This window comes from Brassica rapa, chromosome A08 (assembly GCF_000309985.2).
Source record: "Brassica rapa cultivar Chiifu-401-42 chromosome A08, CAAS_Brap_v3.01, whole genome shotgun sequence".
Taxonomy (NCBI): domain Eukaryota; kingdom Viridiplantae; phylum Streptophyta; class Magnoliopsida; order Brassicales; family Brassicaceae; genus Brassica; species Brassica rapa.
The window spans coordinates 20205059-20222929 of NC_024802.2; the positions used below are offsets into that span (position 1 = coordinate 20205059).

Sequence of the window (17871 nt, forward strand, 5' to 3'; positions counted from 1 at the left end):
TATAATAAAATTATCAAAAATTGAAAAATAAGATAATTTTTATATATATTTTGTTGCTATCTGAAAACAATATTTTTATTATAAAAGTTAAGAAGATACAAAAAATTATAGTTAAATATTATTCAAGAAAAAAACATTTATATAAAGATATTTTCTAAACTATTTCTAAGATATGAGTGTTTTAAAAAATTTAACACAGGATGTTTAGAACACGGGATTATGCTTATGAGAGAGTGGCTCGGGAATAGGCTTCGAAATGGATCGAATGGGCTCCGAAAATAGCTTTTTTTTTTTTAACTCAAACTCAAGTCCGGATGACATGGCATTTTGATTGGTTCACAATATTTTGTCCATGTGGCAAGGTTTAGAAAGTAGGGATTTAGTCCCTTTTATATAGTAGGATAATTAAAAATTTAGTGCCTAAAAGCATCTCTAACGTAGAAGAATTCTAAAAAAAATAAAATAATTCAGAAAAAGAAAAAAATATATGAACAGTTGAAAATCGGTCCTTTATCTAGAGTTTGACGAATCGGTTTTCTAATTAAAATGACAAATGTTTAATTTCTAGTGGTTTATATTTTTTTAACAAAATCATTTCTAATGACATAACTAAAAAGTATTAAAATACTATTGTTATGTTAGTTAGAACCTCTTTTGTGCATATTCACGGTTGATGTTGCTCTAAGAGATCGATCATAGTGATTTATAACTGATATTTTATTGTTACTTTTTTATTAAAAAAAAATAAATTTACCAACAGGTTATATGACATTTAGAAATGAACATGTCATAACTTCAGCTTTATTTTCTCAGCTTGTCAGCTTGTATTTAGTGACAATATAATGTAGGCGATGTGATCTATAAACAAAATCAGAATTCCACAAAATCAATTACTTTTGCCTTCCAGTTTAAAACACTTTTATAGTACTTATATTTACGTATTTATTCTCTAGTAAAATTCTAGAATATAAGCTCTGCATTCTAACATCGAGCGGTATAATCAGTGGCGGAGGCAGCTAATCAATTCACAGGGGTCATTACATAACAAACATATGTTATATGAGTCAATGTGTTAAATTAGTAACATTTTTCAGTTGTTTTCTTTTCAAAATACAAGTAAAACTTGTTTTTATGAAAATCCATGTGGGTTATATGACCACCCTCACAAAGCATTAGCTCAGCCACTGGGTATAATATATTATATGATATGATATGGTATACAAGAAAACTGATCTTTTTAGCTAATACGTATTTGCACCGTCCAACCAACAAATGTATGTGACTTGGGTATCAGACAGAAATAAGAATTCGATCAAAAGATGTTTTTGTCAAGCGTCAACGAATCCAAGTAAATTATAGTTACATGTCAATATCATTTTATTGGTTTATTTTTAAAAGCCTAAATTGTGAGATTTTGGTGGATCTTTTGAATTTGAATGCTACACCGAGTAAGACGTCTGTGCAAATTTCGGCCCACTAATGCATCCAATCTAGGGGTCATGTGCGTCTACCACCGTCCAAGTTTCATTTAACATTTTTTTACCTTTTCATATTAGTTAATTTTTAGCACTTCATCTTAACTACTGTGAACTAAAATCTAGCTGAGTTTGGCTTCTCACAACCTTATGGTACTCCATTCGGTTGCTTTCGTTTTTCTCTAGTGATCGCTCTTTGGCTCGTTTGCTTGAGGGTTTTGGTGTTAGACTCATCTTTCACCTTAGCCATTTCTCCTATGGCCTCTCTCCTCTCTGAAGTCCATCAAATGATGAGGAATTGCATCTTTCATTCCAAACATGTATTAAGTTCTCGTTGTCTTCTTGAGGTGTACTTTCATTGTGTGAGTGGTGCTTTGTAATTTCAGATTTATTCTATTATCTATATGTACTATTATTTGCGAAGTGATTTTTCGTAAAGAAGTTTTTATGCTAAAAGTTAAACTGACTAATATAGTTTATGCCCTTAATGAATTTTTATATATAGTTAAAAACAATTTTTTATTAATAATGTTAATTTTTTTAAAATAAGATAATTCTTATATATTGTGTTTAATTTATATAAATAATTATTCATATATAAATAATTTGATGTTTGCTTTTAATTATTGAAAACATAAAAAAATTCAGTATTTTTTTTTAATTTCAGAAAAATATTAAGCAAATATATTTTAATGAAAAACTTTTTTATATATAAATAATTTGATGTTTTATTTAAATATTTTGAAAACATAAAAAAAAACTTATCATTGATTTTTGAATTAATAAAACATAAACTAACATATATTCATAAAAATATATGCCCGTATGTAAACACCTAGTTTTGTAATAACTTGTTGTTGAATTCAGAAAGTGGTATAAATTTGTATATTTTGTGGAAGCACGATGATTTAGTGGTTTAAATTTTTACACTAAATAAATAATATTAAGTTTAAAGGATGATCGTTAAAAAAGGATTAAAGGATGACGTAATTTATTTGACGAGTTTTTATTTTATTTTGAATATACATTTTTTATTTAATCTTTTTTAAAGAAGTGCAAGAAAATGCATATGATACTATAGTCTTGCTATTTATTATTTAAAGGGATATGTTGGTGGGCTTAATTTTAAATAGCCTAACCGGCCCAAATTGATAATAAAGATTGATTGTAAAAGATTCATTCAACCGTGATTGAGTAAATTAAAAGCGCGTTTTAGAGTTTAACTGCCGCTTGCCGGAGGAAAAAAGCTCAACTCGCCGTTACCTACCCCGAACACCAGTTTTATTCCCGCCGTGTATCCCCTTACAGCCACCGTGCCGTTTCTGAACTCCGATCAAGTTGATGTCAGGATTCGCAGCTCACCTAGTGTTGTTACTCCTCTTTCTTGTCTCTGTCTCCTTGGCGCCGTCGGTCAGGTGAGCTAGAAAAGCTAGGGTTTTTATCGGTTTGGTCTGAGAACTCTATTGGATTCGATCTGCGAGTTCGGTTTTAGATCCAATTGAAAGCTCTTGTCTCTGGATGAATCTCGTAGCTGTTTAGCTTATACCAAATGTCAACGGATTAGTGTTTTGTTTACTTTTTTTGTTATCCGATTTGATGAGCTAAAACTGTTTAGGTGTTTAGGTAAAGAGAGAACATTGGCTATGATAAAGCCAGATGGAGTCTCTGGTAACTACACTGAAGAAATCAAAAGGCTCATTGTCGAGGCAGGTTTCGATATCGTCAAGGAGAGGCTTACTCAGCTTGACAAGGAGACAGCGTCTACGTTCTACGACGAGCACTCGTCAAGGAGCTTTTTTCCTCATCTTGTTTCTTACATGACAAGGTGAGCAAGTTTCGATGCTAACACTATAAGTGCATCTGCTTTTGCTAATGCGTGTGAACTACTGTATGTGATAAGTGGTCCTGTGGTGGTGATGGTGTTGGAGAAGAGAGACGCTGTTTCTGATTGGCGTGGTTTAATTGGGCCTACTGATGCGCAAAAGGCTAAGATATCTCATCCTCACAGGTTTGATTTATTCTCTTTGTATTTATAGAATTCGCAAATACATTGTGAGGCTAAGTTATGACTCATTAGGTTATTTAAAGATCATTCTTCGACTTGTTATGACTCATAAGGTTGATCTTCCGTCATGTATACTATAAACTCTTGTCTTGTTTCTTGCAGCATCAGAGCATTGTGTGGTAAGGACTCTCAGAGAAACTGTGTGCACGGCTCCGATTCAACATCATCAGCTGAGAGAGAAATTCACTTTTTCTTCAAGGATGTAGTTTCAGGTTTAGTAGTTTTTTCACATCCCCTTTTGTTGCTTGATTCAGTATTATTAGTTATAATCATTGACCAAACCATATCCGTTCTGATATTTTGCAGGTGACATCGCTTCACAGCATGATGAACTATAAGATACACCAATATACATATTATATTTGTAATCTTGTAACTGTTGGTTGATCTATCTATAGTCACATATACTGTTTCATAACAAAATGTTCATTAATCTCGATTGAACTTTATGAATTTTGGGAACAGTGGTACTGTTACCACCCAGATTTCAATCTAAAGACACATCAGTATACTTTACATAGACACCCCCCAAGGTTTATCTATGCATACAATATTTGTTTTCCGGGGCTTTTTGTTCTGGATAACTCAAGCCTCTCCCAGGTATTAGGATAAGATGGGCAAAAGGCCTATTATTTTTTAGTTTTGATAAAATTTGTAAACATAGAAATTTAACAAAGAAGAAATAAAAAGGGTTGAAAGGGAAGAGAGGAAAACATTCCTGAAATAGAAACTTTAGTTTAGCTAAGCTACCGAAACATTAGACCATGATTAACCTCAGTCTTTTAACTGGAGTTTTTAGCTTCGGCTAAGAGACGGCCGTCTCTTAAATAAGAGATATAAAAACCGTCTTTTAACAAAAGGAAAATGTAAAAAAAAAAAAATATCAAATCATGAATTAAGAACCATGGTTAAAAGACCGGGATTAATCATGCCCTTACAGAATAGAAGAAAAAGTCTCGTCCTAACAATTACTCACATGCTTTCTCCATTCTTCCATCGTTCTTCGGTCCTTGTGCATTTGTCATCTCGATATTTTTCTCTCTTTGCCTCACTCTCTAATCATAAATTAAACCTTTTTAACTAAGTTAACGAATTGAGTGACGAGTTGGGTTTACGGGTTTGAATGATAGGGAAACTGATATTACATGTTGTGGCTATAGGAGAATTACGAAATTCAGTCACAAAATCTTCTGTTATTTAAAATAAATAAAGAAAAGACGAGTTGGGTTTAGGCCAATACACAACCAGTTCAGTTTTCTCGGGAAATTTTAGTGTTTAGATGTGTAACATTTGAGAAATTTGTACTAATCATTCGGTGTAATACATTTCTGAAATATAATAGTATATCTAAAAAGTTATAGACTTTTTTGGCCCCTATATCACTAAAATGTGTGCAATTTTTTTTATCAATTGTCTAGAATTAATTTAATGTTTGTTTAAAATTAAGGATATAATTATAGTTTAATAATCCATTTCTGATATCTAGCCCATATTATGAAGCATGATGAGAGATTATATATATATATATATTTAAATAATTTTCAATATAGTGCATATATATATATATTTATTTATTTTTAAATAATTTTCAATATAGTGCACTGGCTGTTAAATAAAGATGGAGCTTGCGGGTCAAGAGACTGCATGGGCCAGGAATGGTGGCCACCGGTGTACGTTCCAATGACTTTATTCAACAACATGATGTCTGTATAATTTGATTCTTTATATCTTGTTGCTACTTAACCGATAACTTTATTCGGTCTATTTAACGTCTAGTCGCATGCTGACGAATCGCGTGACGATTGAGCATCCATTAACAACAACATGATGAATTTCAAATATATAAATTTCTACTTCCAAGTTTTTGTAAAGTAAAGGGAATTAGAATCTAGATGTCTAACACGTGTACTGTTTGGAGAATCACAAAGACATCTTAAGAACTCCCTAGATTTTGTGTTAATCACAGTTAACAAGAGCTAAGACAACGTATTAAATGTATAAACCACATATTAATCACTATTTAGTGTGGTCCCTAATCCTAATTCTTGTCCCAATGTCCCCACTCATTCTTAGTTAAGTACATTTTTAATCAGGTGTGTGCGCGCGTGTCAGTGTGATGCCACTATAAACACTCGGATTAGTGTCTAACAGTCTAAGTCTAACTTTATATTCAGTAATTCTCGGGTTTGCTAAAGATACTGCTAAGTAAGTATAAATTGAAGTATAATACTCGGTAATGAAATAAAAATATCTAGAAAAATTAGAAGAAGAAGGTGAGAGAGAAAGTTGACGTAGAAGACAAAGTTTCATGGAGACCAAGGAAATGTTTGCTAATCCATAAATCCAATGATGTTAATTCATTTGGTAACATGCAATTCTATTGGACTTTGACAAACATTTTTATTTTATTTATTTACATATCCTTTAAGCAAGTAGAAAGCCTATTTTTACTGATCCATATAAGTGGGAGCAGTTCCACATGAATACACTGCAAACATAGAAGAAAAACATTTTTATGTGAGTTGGTGCAAGAGTTTAGAAATATAGGACACTTGCCCTAAAGAAATTATAAGACACTTGCCCTTATACATAGAAGAGTTAAAGACTTGAGGGGACATTGCACAGCTCTTTACATGGATTTTCGTTATTTTTTCTTTCTTTCTGACTCTTTGTATCAGATCTTTATGCACTTTTTGAAAATAACTTTAGCACTTTACAGATTTTTAATAGTTTTCCCATAAGATCTAAGACTACTGTGGATACATAATTGATGATCAATAATACATTGTATAGTAGGAATGTCTAATCTTGGACTTAGTCGCTTGTCTTATTATACATTGTTTGACGTTTGTTTGGTAAGCTATGAGTTACGACATTGAACTGACACCAATCTCATCATCCATGTTAATGCAGCTTACTATAAGTATATATACTTTCGGTAACCAGCACTTGCTCGAAACGATACGAGCCTGTAAATGAACTATGGCTAACTTCAATTTTCATACGATTTGAATAATTTTCATACGATTTGAATATGTATTAATTAAACAACATTACGTAGTCATGTACGTTGTGGTATAATGGTCTCGATTACCATCAAGAAAGTAAATTAGTTACGTTTCAAAGTGTGCAAATACTTTTGTAATTTGTATGGGCTATTAATTTAGTCACTTCGACTTGAGTTTTTGGTCGGGACGCTTTATCCGTTGATAGATTTCGGGAAAATCTTTGCCAACCTGCTCACGTCCAAATATGTGATGGCTAAATGCATTACGTAAATAATTAAAAGCTATACTTTACATACCTATAAATAATATCGACTGAACATACAATTATATAACTAAAATGTAAAACTTTGGGACCAGATAATATAAGTTTAATTTCTTGCCTCACCTATAAATGAGTTAATTATTAATTAATTTTGTAATACTACTTTCGATAACTATATATGATTAATTCTCTTTTATATGTCAATGAAATTTTAATCTTTAGGACCAGAAAACATAAGTTAATCTTTAAAACTAAGTTAATTATTAATTTTGAAACACTACTTTCGATAACTATGCTTAATTATCTACTTTTTTTTGCATATACCCATGTCAACAGTGGTGGAACTAGCAACGTACCCAATTATATGTATACTAATAAACACAAGTTTATAAGTAATTAACAAACTTGAGGAGAACCCACTCCGTGTCACCGTACTAACCATTCAACGTAATGCATGTCTAGGGATTCAATTATTTCTCGTTCTTAGAACTTTGACTGGTGAAACATATCGAGACTAGTCTAACTTCTATATATCGTTAAGGTTGCTCCACGCCCACCGTGTATGATGAGCCGAGATCAAAGCCGTGACGTTCTCTCCAATACACGGGTTTAAACCTATAATTAAGTTTCTTAAAAAAGAATTAATGTATAGCTAATCTGTGGGCCGTAGTAAAATGTAGAAGAATGTTGGTGGACTCGTTGCTTACGTGGGAATATGTGCTTTAATATGAGTGAGTTTGTGAGTTGTATAAAGTAGCAACAGTGAGATAATATCTGAACACAAGATTACAAAGAACAGTTTAAAAGTTTTATTTTTAAAAGTTGAAATCCTCTCGTTTAAATAGTCAAACTTGGAACTTGAACAACATCAAATTCACCAATCTTAGTCCAACTTGTCCAAAACTCTCTCCCACTCTATAATAACCAATAGCAATTCACCAGTGACTTAATACATATATACATTCAATCTCTTTGTTACAGAAGATCATAAAAAAAAACATGAAGGTCAGTTTTGTGGTCCTTTGCATTTAGTATATGTATATACATAACACATGATATGTTTTCAGTGATTTTATTTTATTTTATTCATATGGTTTCTAAAAAATTTTCCTTGTTGTATTCAGTTCTTAGGATGGATGCTGAACAAGCAAAATGCAAAACATGGGGATTATAATAGAACAAGCACTTCCTCTGCTTCTTCTCGTAAGATTTTACTTTCATAAATCTTAACTTCAAGATTCTGTTGTCTGCTAGGGATATGTGCAACCAATCCACCAGGATTCTTGTCTCTTTAGAATTTGTTGTTCTAATTAAATCTTGGTTTTGGACCTATTTTTTACAAGATTCTTGTCTTTTCTTCTGCTAATTTGATTGGTCATCTAATTTTTGTTTCTTGAATATTGTTTTTAGATCATGTGAAGCAAGAGTCAAGAGAGGAGTTTAGCGACTGGCCTCACGCTTTGCTTGCTATTGGAACGTTTGGTTCAACAAGCACTGGTGTGAGCCAAAAAGAGAGCAACAATGTTCATGAAGAGATCGAAGAAGAGAAGAAGTCTATCTCGCATTCCGAGCAAGAAGAAGAGTCTTCTTCATCTGATGATATTGATGATTTTACTCCAGAGGAGGCCAAGAAGCTGCAAAAGGAGTTGATGAAGATTTTATCAAGGACTAAGAAAAGGAAGTCTGATGTGAATAGAGAGCTCATGAAAAACCTTCCTTTGGATAGATTCTTGAACTGTCCATCGAGTTTAGATGCAGAGAGGCGAATCAGCAATGCACTCTGCGCTGTTGTGGATTCATCTGAAGAGAGTGAAGATATGGAACGAACAATTAACGTTATTCTTGGTAGATGCAAAGAGATATCTATAGAGAGTAAGAAGAATAAGATGAAGACGGAGATAAGCAAGACGTCTGTCTCATATCTTTTCAAGAAGATCTTTGTATGTGCGGATGGGTTTTCTACACCCCCGAACCCTAGCCTGAGAGACACGCTTCAAGAATCAAGAATGGAGAAGGTAAAAAGAGTATATATAAATTTTATTCAAATATAATATTTTTAGGTTGTCTCTAATCAAATATCAATTTACAGTTGTTGAAGATGATGCTACATAAGAAGATTAATGTTCAATCCTCGTCGAAACCAGCAACATCAACAACAAAGAGATGCTTGCAAGGCAAGAAACAACTCTCTTTGAAGAGTGAAGAAAAAGAAGAAACCAACGAAAGAAGAAGTAGTAGCGATGGACATAAATGGGTCAAAACAGATTCTGACTGTGAGTTTTCATCGGATTCTCATTAAATTTAGTAAAAACTCATAAATAAACAAGAGCTAATTCTATCTTGTTTTTATTACAGTCATAGTTCTTGAGATCTGATCAAAACATTCGTTCTTCAAGCCCTCGCAAGAATCTATTCAGCGTACAGGTAATTAAGACATAACACGAGAATCTCTTAAGCTTCTATGTTTGTCTTATCTAAAGCTTATGTGAGATGTTTTGTTCGATCATTTATGCAGATTCATACTCGTAAAGGAAATAACGAAACGAGTCTCTTATTTTGGAGGATTTTTTTGATGCATCTGCACGTGTACATGTATGTATACCTTGTTGTTTTTTTGCATGATTTGATATGTGGGCATTTGAGCCCATAGAGGCAGACATGTTCTTGAAACATTCATACATGTGTGTATTTATGTGATCATTTGTGTAATGTTAAGGTGGACAACCTTAAGTTTTAAAGGTGAACTAGATCTTGACCCGTGCCTCCGCACGGGTATTTGTTTTTAATTTTTGTAAACGTTTAAAAATTAAATACATGCATTATTGTACTAATCAAATTAGAAGATTCTAATTAATTAAATATAACTGAGTTAGTTTTATTATTCTGAAAATTTTAAACAATTTTGATTAATTTACTTTTTAATAAACCAATAAATTAATCTGATCATTTAATCTATTTTATAGTTTTTTATGGATTGCAAAATTGAATTTTTGATTTTGATTTTTAAATGAATGAATGATTGCATATCTTCTAAATTTATTAGGTAGCTAAATATTAGGTAATTTCATAACAATTTTTATAGAAATTGCTATTTATAAGGTCAGTGGCATTGAATTGTAATTATTGAGGAAAGCTTAGGGTTAAGATTTATTTGTACTTCAATTTTAATAGTTTAGATATTTCTTCTTCAATGCTACATTCTTTGTGCGTTTGGTTAAGTTATTTGTTTTTTTTTTTTTTTTTCGACAGTTAAGTTATTTGTAAGAGAAGCCAAATGTTGAACTGAATAATACTTCTTCTAGTTTATCCTTTTTATATATCATATAAAAAATGTTAGAGGTCCCAATCAATTACCAAAAAATATGAAGATTCACTCAGGATGAGGAGAAACTATAGCCACTTAATAATTTCCCCCGTTTTCTTGGATTAGTAGTAGTAAGTGCTTTCAAAATAAAACAATGAATTGTGAGACTATTCTTCCCAGTCTGTCCTAGTTTCAAACACATACACCACTGCTTGCTACAATTAAAATACCACTAATTAAAATAACCAAAACAAAATTCATAAACTAAACTATCCCTTTAGCATAAAAACATTGGTGTTTAATTTTTGACTTGCTTTCTCGGAAGTTTTAAAATCGAATATTTGACTAGTACAAGTTTGATCACATTCACACGTAACAGTTAGTTATGGGCTATTTCGGCAAAAAGTTAGAAAACACACTTCCGAAGAATCTCAAACATACGGAACTGAAAGTTTCAGCCCAAGCCCATTTTATATACATTGCTAGCAAAAACGTAAAGAAATTCTGAGAGCCACAACTTCCTAGGAATCTCCGGGAGAAAGAAATTCAAAAATACAATCGAAAGATTAAGCTCCACATCACGAAGGTCCCAGGAACCATACTTTTATTCTCTCTTTTTAGAAAAGTATCATTTTACCAGAACACGTTTTTTCTAACGAGTCGTAATCATGAAGCAACGTATTGATCATTGCATCCGTGAAAGGGCCAGTTCAGTCAATTAATCCTTTAGCGATTAGTTTTTTTTTTTGACTAATCGTATAAGGTGGGATCAAAAGATTTGCCTTCTCTCGTGGAAAAAAAAAATGCAAATCACACATTACTGCTGTCGCGAGTGCGTCGTATGATATTGCGCGACTTGTCCTAATCATAACAGATGACTCTATTTAACTCACGTGTTTTTTTCATGTTCTGTCGGGTCTCAGACAAGTGCATTCTTTTGAATTTTTTTCACACGGAACTCCGGAAATTACGAGGCAGAGCCCCCACATGGCCCACGTTCTATTCTATCCGAGTTTCCGTTAAAGTTAACTAACAAGTTCTTGTAACGCATGAAAAGTCCCATGAATGCGAGTTATAACTACGATGCTGCCACCACGATAAGCTAGACTTAGTTCTTGTGAAAGGGCAGTTTTGTAGTTACACACATCTTTGGGGGGTTCCTTTGCGAATATGTAGCAGATTGGCTAACGGCGTTTGATAACGTGGTCGTCGGTTTGTAACTCTTTACGCGTAAGGAAAACGTGCGGGAAATTCTAATTGAAAAAAAAGAATTGTTTAGTCTAAATTTAAAATCTGACCGTCCATAAACAGATATTCTGTAACAAACTAAACAAAAACATGTGAGCATATTTAAATAGTAAGATAGGCGATGGATTTGTTATACCAAACTTATAACAATAAATAATCAACAATGGATTACTACCATTAACTTTAATATTGTTATGAAATTTCCTCTCTCTTTCACTCGAGGAATATTTATTTGCTATTAATGATGAATTATGCCAAATATCTGAATTTTCATTTATCAATAAAAAGTAAAATTACTACATACTGAAAAAGAAGAATGAAAATAAAACAAAAATAAAATATTATTTTCATCTTTATTTATTTATTGGAGGCTATTAAAAGCCACAGAAAATGAGTTTATAAAACACATGAGCGAGCTCGACGCATCCCACTTCTCTTTCTTCCATTTGACGCACAGAAAAAGGAAAAATAAGATAACAAATACATAACTAAAAACAAACAGAATTCTGGAGAATCTCTCCTTATTATTCACAATATGTCAAGAAATGAAGATGGTGAGGCACCACCGCCGGAGAAGTCCAACTTCACCCGGCGATGTAGTTTGCTCAGCCGTTACTTGAAGGAGAAGGGTAGTTTCGGTAATATAGATCTTGGATTGGTCCGAAAGCCTGGTCCGGATCTCGGGTTACCCGGAAACTCTGATCAACAAGGTACTTTATATCTTCCTAGCTCTCACGTCCGCCACTTGTAATAGTAAAGTCTGGTTTTATTTTATTTATTTGCAAGTCACTTCCTTAAAACTCGAATTAATCTACTTTTGTAATATGTAACCAGGAAAATATAAGAAGAGAATTTAGTTGATTTTGGAAACTGATACGGTTCATGAATCGCAAAAAATAATTATTTTTTGTAGAGTTTATTCGTTTGATGATTCCAATAAAGCTTATAAGAGTTTTTTATTCTCTTTATTCAGAGAAACAAAATGTGATGCATAAGGCAAATTCGGAACTCAAAGCCCTTAATGTCTTAGGCGAACCCTCTAGTTCATTTGGAGGCAAAGCCAAAGCTACCAATCTCAGGTGAGATCTATAATAATACTTGTTGCTCTTCCGGTTTTAAATGGTTCTCTTCTGAAACCGGATTTTGGTTTACAGTGAACCATCAGAGCCAATTAGTTCTCAGCTGACAATATTCTTTGGAGGAAAAGTTCTAGTATACAATGAGTTTCCTTCAGACAAAGCTAAAGAGATAATACAGGTAGCAAAAGAAGCCAAGTCTGTGACTGATATTAACATTCAGACACAAATCAATGTCCAAAAGGACCACAACAAAAGCAACATAGTTCTTCCTGATCTCAACGAGCCCACAGATACTGCGGATGTCAATCAACAGCAACAACAACAAAACCAGCTCGTGGAACGTATAGCACGTAGAGCTTCCTTACATCGCTTCTTTGCTAAACGTAAAGACAGGTAAACATAGCTTGACTAGTTCAAAAGATTATGTATTTGAAAACTATAAGTGCTCTTAAATGATCCTAGTAATCAATCAAAACCGCGATAGATACTCACATGACAATTTTCGTATATTTTGTTTTTTCATCACAGGGCTGTGGCTAGAGCTCCATACCAAGTTAACCAAAATGGTGGTGGTCATCATTATCCTCCGAAGCCAGAGACTGTACCTGGTCAACAGCTAGAGCAGGGACAGTCGTCACAACCACAACGACCGGCTCAACCCAAACCAGAATGTGATAAAGATATGTTGATGGAAGTTAAGGAAGAAGGCCAGTGTTCGAAAGATCTCGAACTTAGGCTATAATCAAATTTTGTTAAATATTTGTAAGAAACTTAAACTTAAGATGATCGTCTGACTTATTTTAAATGATTTTTGCTTTGTACTAAAGTTTGCAACCAATTTTTAACTTGGATATTAATAAATGCAATAGTGAATTTAGTTGCAATTTATAACAATTTGATTTGCAAGTTATTGTGGAGTTTATTTTTAGTCGTTAGGTGCAAGTTATAACGATTTGGTTTACAATTATCCTCTAAAAAAAATCAATCAAAAAGATTCTATCATGAAATATTTAATTTGTAGTTGTAGGCAACAAACTAATTGATCATGGTAAGGATTTGATTAAATATTACAGTATTTTTTTTTTTGCATGATGTATATATAGAAGAATTTGAAAATGCTGCAATATTTTGATGTATTTTAGCTGTTTTTGGACTTGTCCGTTATCAACGTAGTTAATCTTCACGTCAACGGAGTTAATCTTCACGTCAACGGAGTTTATAACTCACTCCACCATAATATAAAACAACACACGGAAGGCACTTTCATGGTTTTTGTTAAGAGTATTTTTCAATTCAAAGTTTATCGGGGAAGTATAAATCTTGAAGGTTTAAAGTGGAAGTAAGTTCCACTTTGAAAGTTTTTCATGGGATTTCCCAATGTTTTTTTCCAACAGGAAGTGAGTGATTGGTTAGGATGTTACTGTAGAAAATTTATTTTATAATTTAGTCTGTAGAATTTTTGATTTAGCTTTAGGAGATGTAGTTTTAAAATTTTCTACTACCAAAAAGATGAGACTTTAGAAAATAACACTTTTATAGCATTTTTTTTGTTTTTTGACTGTAGCTTTTATTTTTTAATTGTAGCTTTAAAAACTTATATAAAACATGATTGATAGTTTTTAAAGCTGTAGATAAAAATTAAAGCTAAAGTCACTTGGTACAGCCTAACCAATCACCTCCTTAGAAGCACGACACTATGTTGAATACTTCTAATTTAAATATCTATTTTGGATAATGTAACTGTGGCTTTTATTATAGAGAAAGTCATTTGGTAAAGTACATCAATTACATAAGATTGTAGCGAATTACATTACAGTTTTTTTGGCATCGACTTCAATTGTATAATTTTTGCCTATTAGAATTACCTAACCTAGTTTATGATGGATAAAGAATGTCCTTTTTGGAGTGAAAATGGAAATAAGAGAGTGAGTTTGCTTACAATATTTTTGTAAGCTGTAAAGCTTCAAAAGCTTGTTGACTTCTCTAGTGATATACTGTTTTCAGTTTTTCATAATGGATTTTGATTTTTGAGTATGGTCATGGCGTGCGTGATGTGATTTGATCAGTTTAGTAAATGTTTTTGAAATTTCTGGTCCTTTTTTTAAAACGTCTAAATAGATTTTATTGATATACCAAAATACAAATAGAGTTTAAGAATCATATCCAAAGCAACAACATACAATTTATTAAATAAGTATAAATATGCGACATATGCTGAAGATAAATTGTTTGTAGAAGTGAAGACATTCTGATCCTTTTTATGTTTTCTCTTAGTTTACTAAAAAAATTTCTCAACAAAATATCATAACAATATTGTAATAATACATACCAACATATAATTTCATAATAAATATATCTCATTTATTTAACGAAGATGCATGCCTGATCGGATTAATTTATTTAGAATTTCATACCAAAAGAAATTATAGATTTCTAGTAATTACATAAGACCAGTCAATCATTCATAGTAAAATATACAATTATTTGAGAGTTACTTGAAACTATTTATAGAAATCATTTACGAATTTGAATTGCTTTATAAAAAATTAATATTATGTTTCACTATTATATTTACTTATAATATTGAATAAAATATATTTGTAAATAACATATTTTAAAAATAAATTCACACGGCATTCAAAGGTTGAAAAGACAATGTGGCAATAACATCTAAAACATAAAAGCAAATAAATTAACATATAAGAGAATTTCTTGCTCTTCTAATTACAATAAAGTATCACAATTAAGAAGCTTCTACTTTTTAATCAGTGATTATATCAAAAGCTTAAAATATATTAGATTTCCTCTCTTATAATATGGTATTAATATAATATTAAGGAAAAAATAAGGAAAAAATAATGTGATTTGAGCAAAAAATAAGAAAAAACTAATGATATGATTCTATGAGAACTGGTCGAACCAGAACGCCTAGATCAATCCTCTTCTTCTTTTATGGTCGATAGACTCTATTAGTTCAACACTTCGAATTCAAAGCATTTGTTACTTTATCACCTCTTGTTGGAATGGATTCGAGTTTGAAGCATTTGTTACTTTATTACCTCTTGTTGAAACATCAGATGTCAACATTTTGAGAAGATGGAAGCTGAGCGAATGTGAAGAAGATTGAAAGGAAAGTTACGTCAATATTCTTGGTGCACTCTTTCTCGGGTTCGTTGTAACCCTTTCTGTAAGCTCCTTGCGCCACAAGATAGTCTTGTGAATCTGGTTGTGGAGGTGTGTATTGTCTCTACTGATGGTATTTGGTTCTAGAGTGGCCTGTAAGAGCTTGATTCGAGCGATCCTATGCATTTTGCATATGCTGTTGTCGTCTTCTCACCGCATTCTTTACATTGTGAATGACATATGGTACACATTGATATGGAACTTGATCGCGTGGTTAGTCGTAGGGGCATGGGAGGTTACCTTAGAGAAGCTTCAGACGGAATCAGATAATCAAGTGATGATATCCATCGAGAAAGTTTTCGTTGTGGTTGCGTTAGTCTTCTCGACCTGCCTGGTGAAGTCTGTTATAGCTAACTCATTAGCTGCTTGGTTCCACGTGAGCATGTATGGCGAGAAGATAGTTGAATCTCTCTACTATGAGTATTTGCTTGAAGTTCTGACAGGTCATCCAACCATGTTGATGACTCAATATTTGCCACACAATGCGATATTGAATCATGAAGATCTAAACCCGGTACATATATCATCATGGCAGAGGAGAAAACTGATGATTGAGAAAAAAAAACAGGTGTAGCAGCTGGGATAAAATGTGAATCAGATGCGAGAACTGAAGCAGAAAAGATATTTCAGAACGTGGCGATTGATAATTCACAGTAAGTTTCATATATCTGCATTTATATATATATGTTTGAAATCCCAAATCTTTATTGAAATTCTTTATTTATTTTGAAGGTTCACTGACTTGGAAGATCTCGAGCAATTCCTTCGGAAAGATTATGCTCTGAAGACATTGAATATCTTTCGGAGGACATATGAGGCTAATGAGGACATTCGTATCAGCTTATTATTCCTACAGGAGTGGATGGTAAAAATCCATATCGTCCAACTTTCAACTTAAGCACAAACGTTGATTTTCATATGTACGTAAATAACGATATTCCATTTTGCAGGTTGATTCTTTCAAAAGGCATAGATGTCTTTATTTATCACTGGAACACACTGACATAACATCCAAGAGAGTTAACAACATTTTCAGCCTCATAGTTTGGACTCTGATTGCTGCGCTTTTGATTCCACTGCTAGGATGGGGACCAACAATATACACGATCTTAATCATCACGAGTTCATTTGTCGTCACATATTTCTGTGGGTTGACTTGGAAACAGTGTCGGTCCGAAATTCTATGGCGCCTAAAGTGCATAAAAAAAATTATGCCATTTCTAATGAAAATTAAATTCCTGAGACTAAAGTAATTCTATAATGAAATTGAGTTTACTTCAATATTACTTTGTTTTAAAATAGAAAAGAGATTAATGAACAAAAATGAGAAATAAAATGGAGTTAGAAGCATTTGTTACTCCAAGTTTCGTATTAAAGTGAAATACAGATGGGTTTATATATGCTCTAACAACAATTTTTTAATAAGCTTTGCTTTGTTAAAACCAAACAATTTTTTTTTTGATAAAATAATGATTCTAAAACGCTCATATACAGTTTAACATGTTACTTGAATTTATTTTTGGTTTCAGATCACTCAAATTTACTAGCTGATTTCTTATTTTGTTGCCAGTCATACTTTCTACAAACGCATTGGTAAAAAGAACAGCTTAATTCCACTCAAAATTGAAAAACCGAAAAATGCATCAAAGAAGAAGAAAGAAGAGACAGATGAATAATGTCTCGTAAATGGCACCGATTTGGAAAAAGAGATTAATTGATTTACTCTATTTATATGACTTTATCATTTAATACAATATAAAGAAACTAAGATCATCAATAAAGGAATCATAATCAATTAGATTCTTTCAATTATTATCAAAAAGGGAAAATTTTGAAAGTACAGGTTGCACATGATAGTTAAAAGGAATAGAGTTCAAGCCACTAGACCTAAGAGACTTTCATAGATTTGGCGCTCCTAAAATATATACGTTTGTGTGGTGCTTAGAGCCCAAGTTTTACTAGCTTTAGTCCAAGGCCGGACCTGCTTGGAAAGAGCATTATTTTCTCGATGCATCTATTGTTTATCAGGCAACCCTTTTATGTTGGAGATGAGGTTGAGATTGAAGAAGTCAAGGTAAACAAACGATATTTCCAACTTATATATGCTTAACCTGATATGAGAGTGAATTTTAAATTGTGTGGTTTTGTGACCAGATGTATGTGGAGGAGCTTAGGTTGATGGAAACAGTGTTTAAGGGAATAGACAAGCAGTACCAATATTTAAGTAATTTTGGGCTATATGACAAG

The 17871-nt window shown here is 32.4% G+C and overlaps 3 protein-coding genes across 5 annotated transcripts; all 3 read left to right on the forward strand.

Annotated features, from left to right (window-relative positions):
* The first annotated feature begins 2275 nt into the window (after nt 1–2275).
* On the forward strand, nt 2276–4058 carry LOC103835957 (probable nucleoside diphosphate kinase 5). Of its 2 annotated transcripts, none has more exons than XM_009112162.3 (5): nt 2276–2890; nt 3091–3300; nt 3376–3483; nt 3643–3752; nt 3847–4058. In XM_009112162.3, exons 1-5 carry the CDS (start codon nt 2817–2819, stop codon nt 3876–3878), a joined length of 534 nt encoding a protein of 177 aa, XP_009110410.1. In that variant the 5' UTR covers nt 2276–2816; the 3' UTR covers nt 3879–4058. The 2 variants fall into 2 exon arrangements, with proteins under 2 accessions (XP_009110410.1, XP_009110411.1); XM_009112163.3 differs by having other exon boundaries at nt 2284–2890; nt 3099–3300.
* A 235-nt stretch (nt 4059–4293) lies between these two features.
* Nucleotides 4294–11680, forward strand: LOC103835958. 2 transcript variants are annotated; one of them, XM_009112164.2, is made up of 6 exons: nt 4294–7815; nt 7935–8013; nt 8221–8825; nt 8900–9083; nt 9166–9234; nt 9326–11680. In XM_009112164.2, the coding sequence occupies exons 1-5, from the start codon at nt 7810–7812 to the stop codon at nt 9183–9185; spliced, it is 894 nt and encodes a 297-aa protein (XP_009110412.1). In that variant the 5' UTR covers nt 4294–7809; the 3' UTR covers nt 9186–9234; nt 9326–11680. The 2 variants fall into 2 exon arrangements, with proteins under 2 accessions (XP_009110412.1, XP_033132687.1); XM_033276796.1 differs by having other exon boundaries at nt 8900–11680.
* Nucleotides 11681–11756: 76 nt separating this feature from the next.
* On the forward strand, nt 11757–13335 carry LOC103835959 (protein TIFY 11A). The gene is made up of 4 exons (XM_009112165.3): nt 11757–12072; nt 12336–12441; nt 12517–12834; nt 12970–13335. The coding sequence occupies exons 1-4, from the start codon at nt 11898–11900 to the stop codon at nt 13181–13183; spliced, it is 813 nt and encodes a 270-aa protein (XP_009110413.2). The 5' UTR covers nt 11757–11897; the 3' UTR covers nt 13184–13335.
* Nucleotides 13336–17871: the final 4536 nt, after the last annotated feature.

What these genes read in the sequence shown, in the direction of transcription:
- LOC103835957 (XM_009112162.3), top strand. Translation starts at nt 2,817, where the DNA reads ATGTCAGGATTCGCAGCTCACCTAGTGTTGTTACTCCTCTTTCTTGTC. An exon ending in TCCTTGGCGCCGTCGGTCAG is followed by an intron (nt 2,891 to 3,090) that starts GTGAGCTAGAAA and finishes AAAACTGTTTAG; the next exon opens with GTGTTTAGGTAAAGAGAGAA. An exon ending in AAGATATCTCATCCTCACAG is followed by an intron (nt 3,484 to 3,642) that starts GTTTGATTTATT and finishes TGTTTCTTGCAG; the next exon opens with CATCAGAGCATTGTGTGGTA.
- LOC103835958 (XM_033276796.1), top strand. An exon ending in CACTTCCTCTGCTTCTTCTC is followed by an intron (nt 8,014 to 8,220) that starts GTAAGATTTTAC and finishes TATTGTTTTTAG; the next exon opens with ATCATGTGAAGCAAGAGTCA. An exon ending in AAGAATCAAGAATGGAGAAG is followed by an intron (nt 8,826 to 8,899) that starts GTAAAAAGAGTA and finishes ATCAATTTACAG; the next exon opens with TTGTTGAAGATGATGCTACA.
- LOC103835959 (XM_009112165.3), top strand. Translation starts at nt 11,898, where the DNA reads ATGTCAAGAAATGAAGATGGTGAGGCACCACCGCCGGAGAAGTCCAAC. An exon ending in CGGAAACTCTGATCAACAAG is followed by an intron (nt 12,073 to 12,335) that starts GTACTTTATATC and finishes CTCTTTATTCAG; the next exon opens with AGAAACAAAATGTGATGCAT. An exon ending in GCCAAAGCTACCAATCTCAG is followed by an intron (nt 12,442 to 12,516) that starts GTGAGATCTATA and finishes TTTGGTTTACAG; the next exon opens with TGAACCATCAGAGCCAATTA.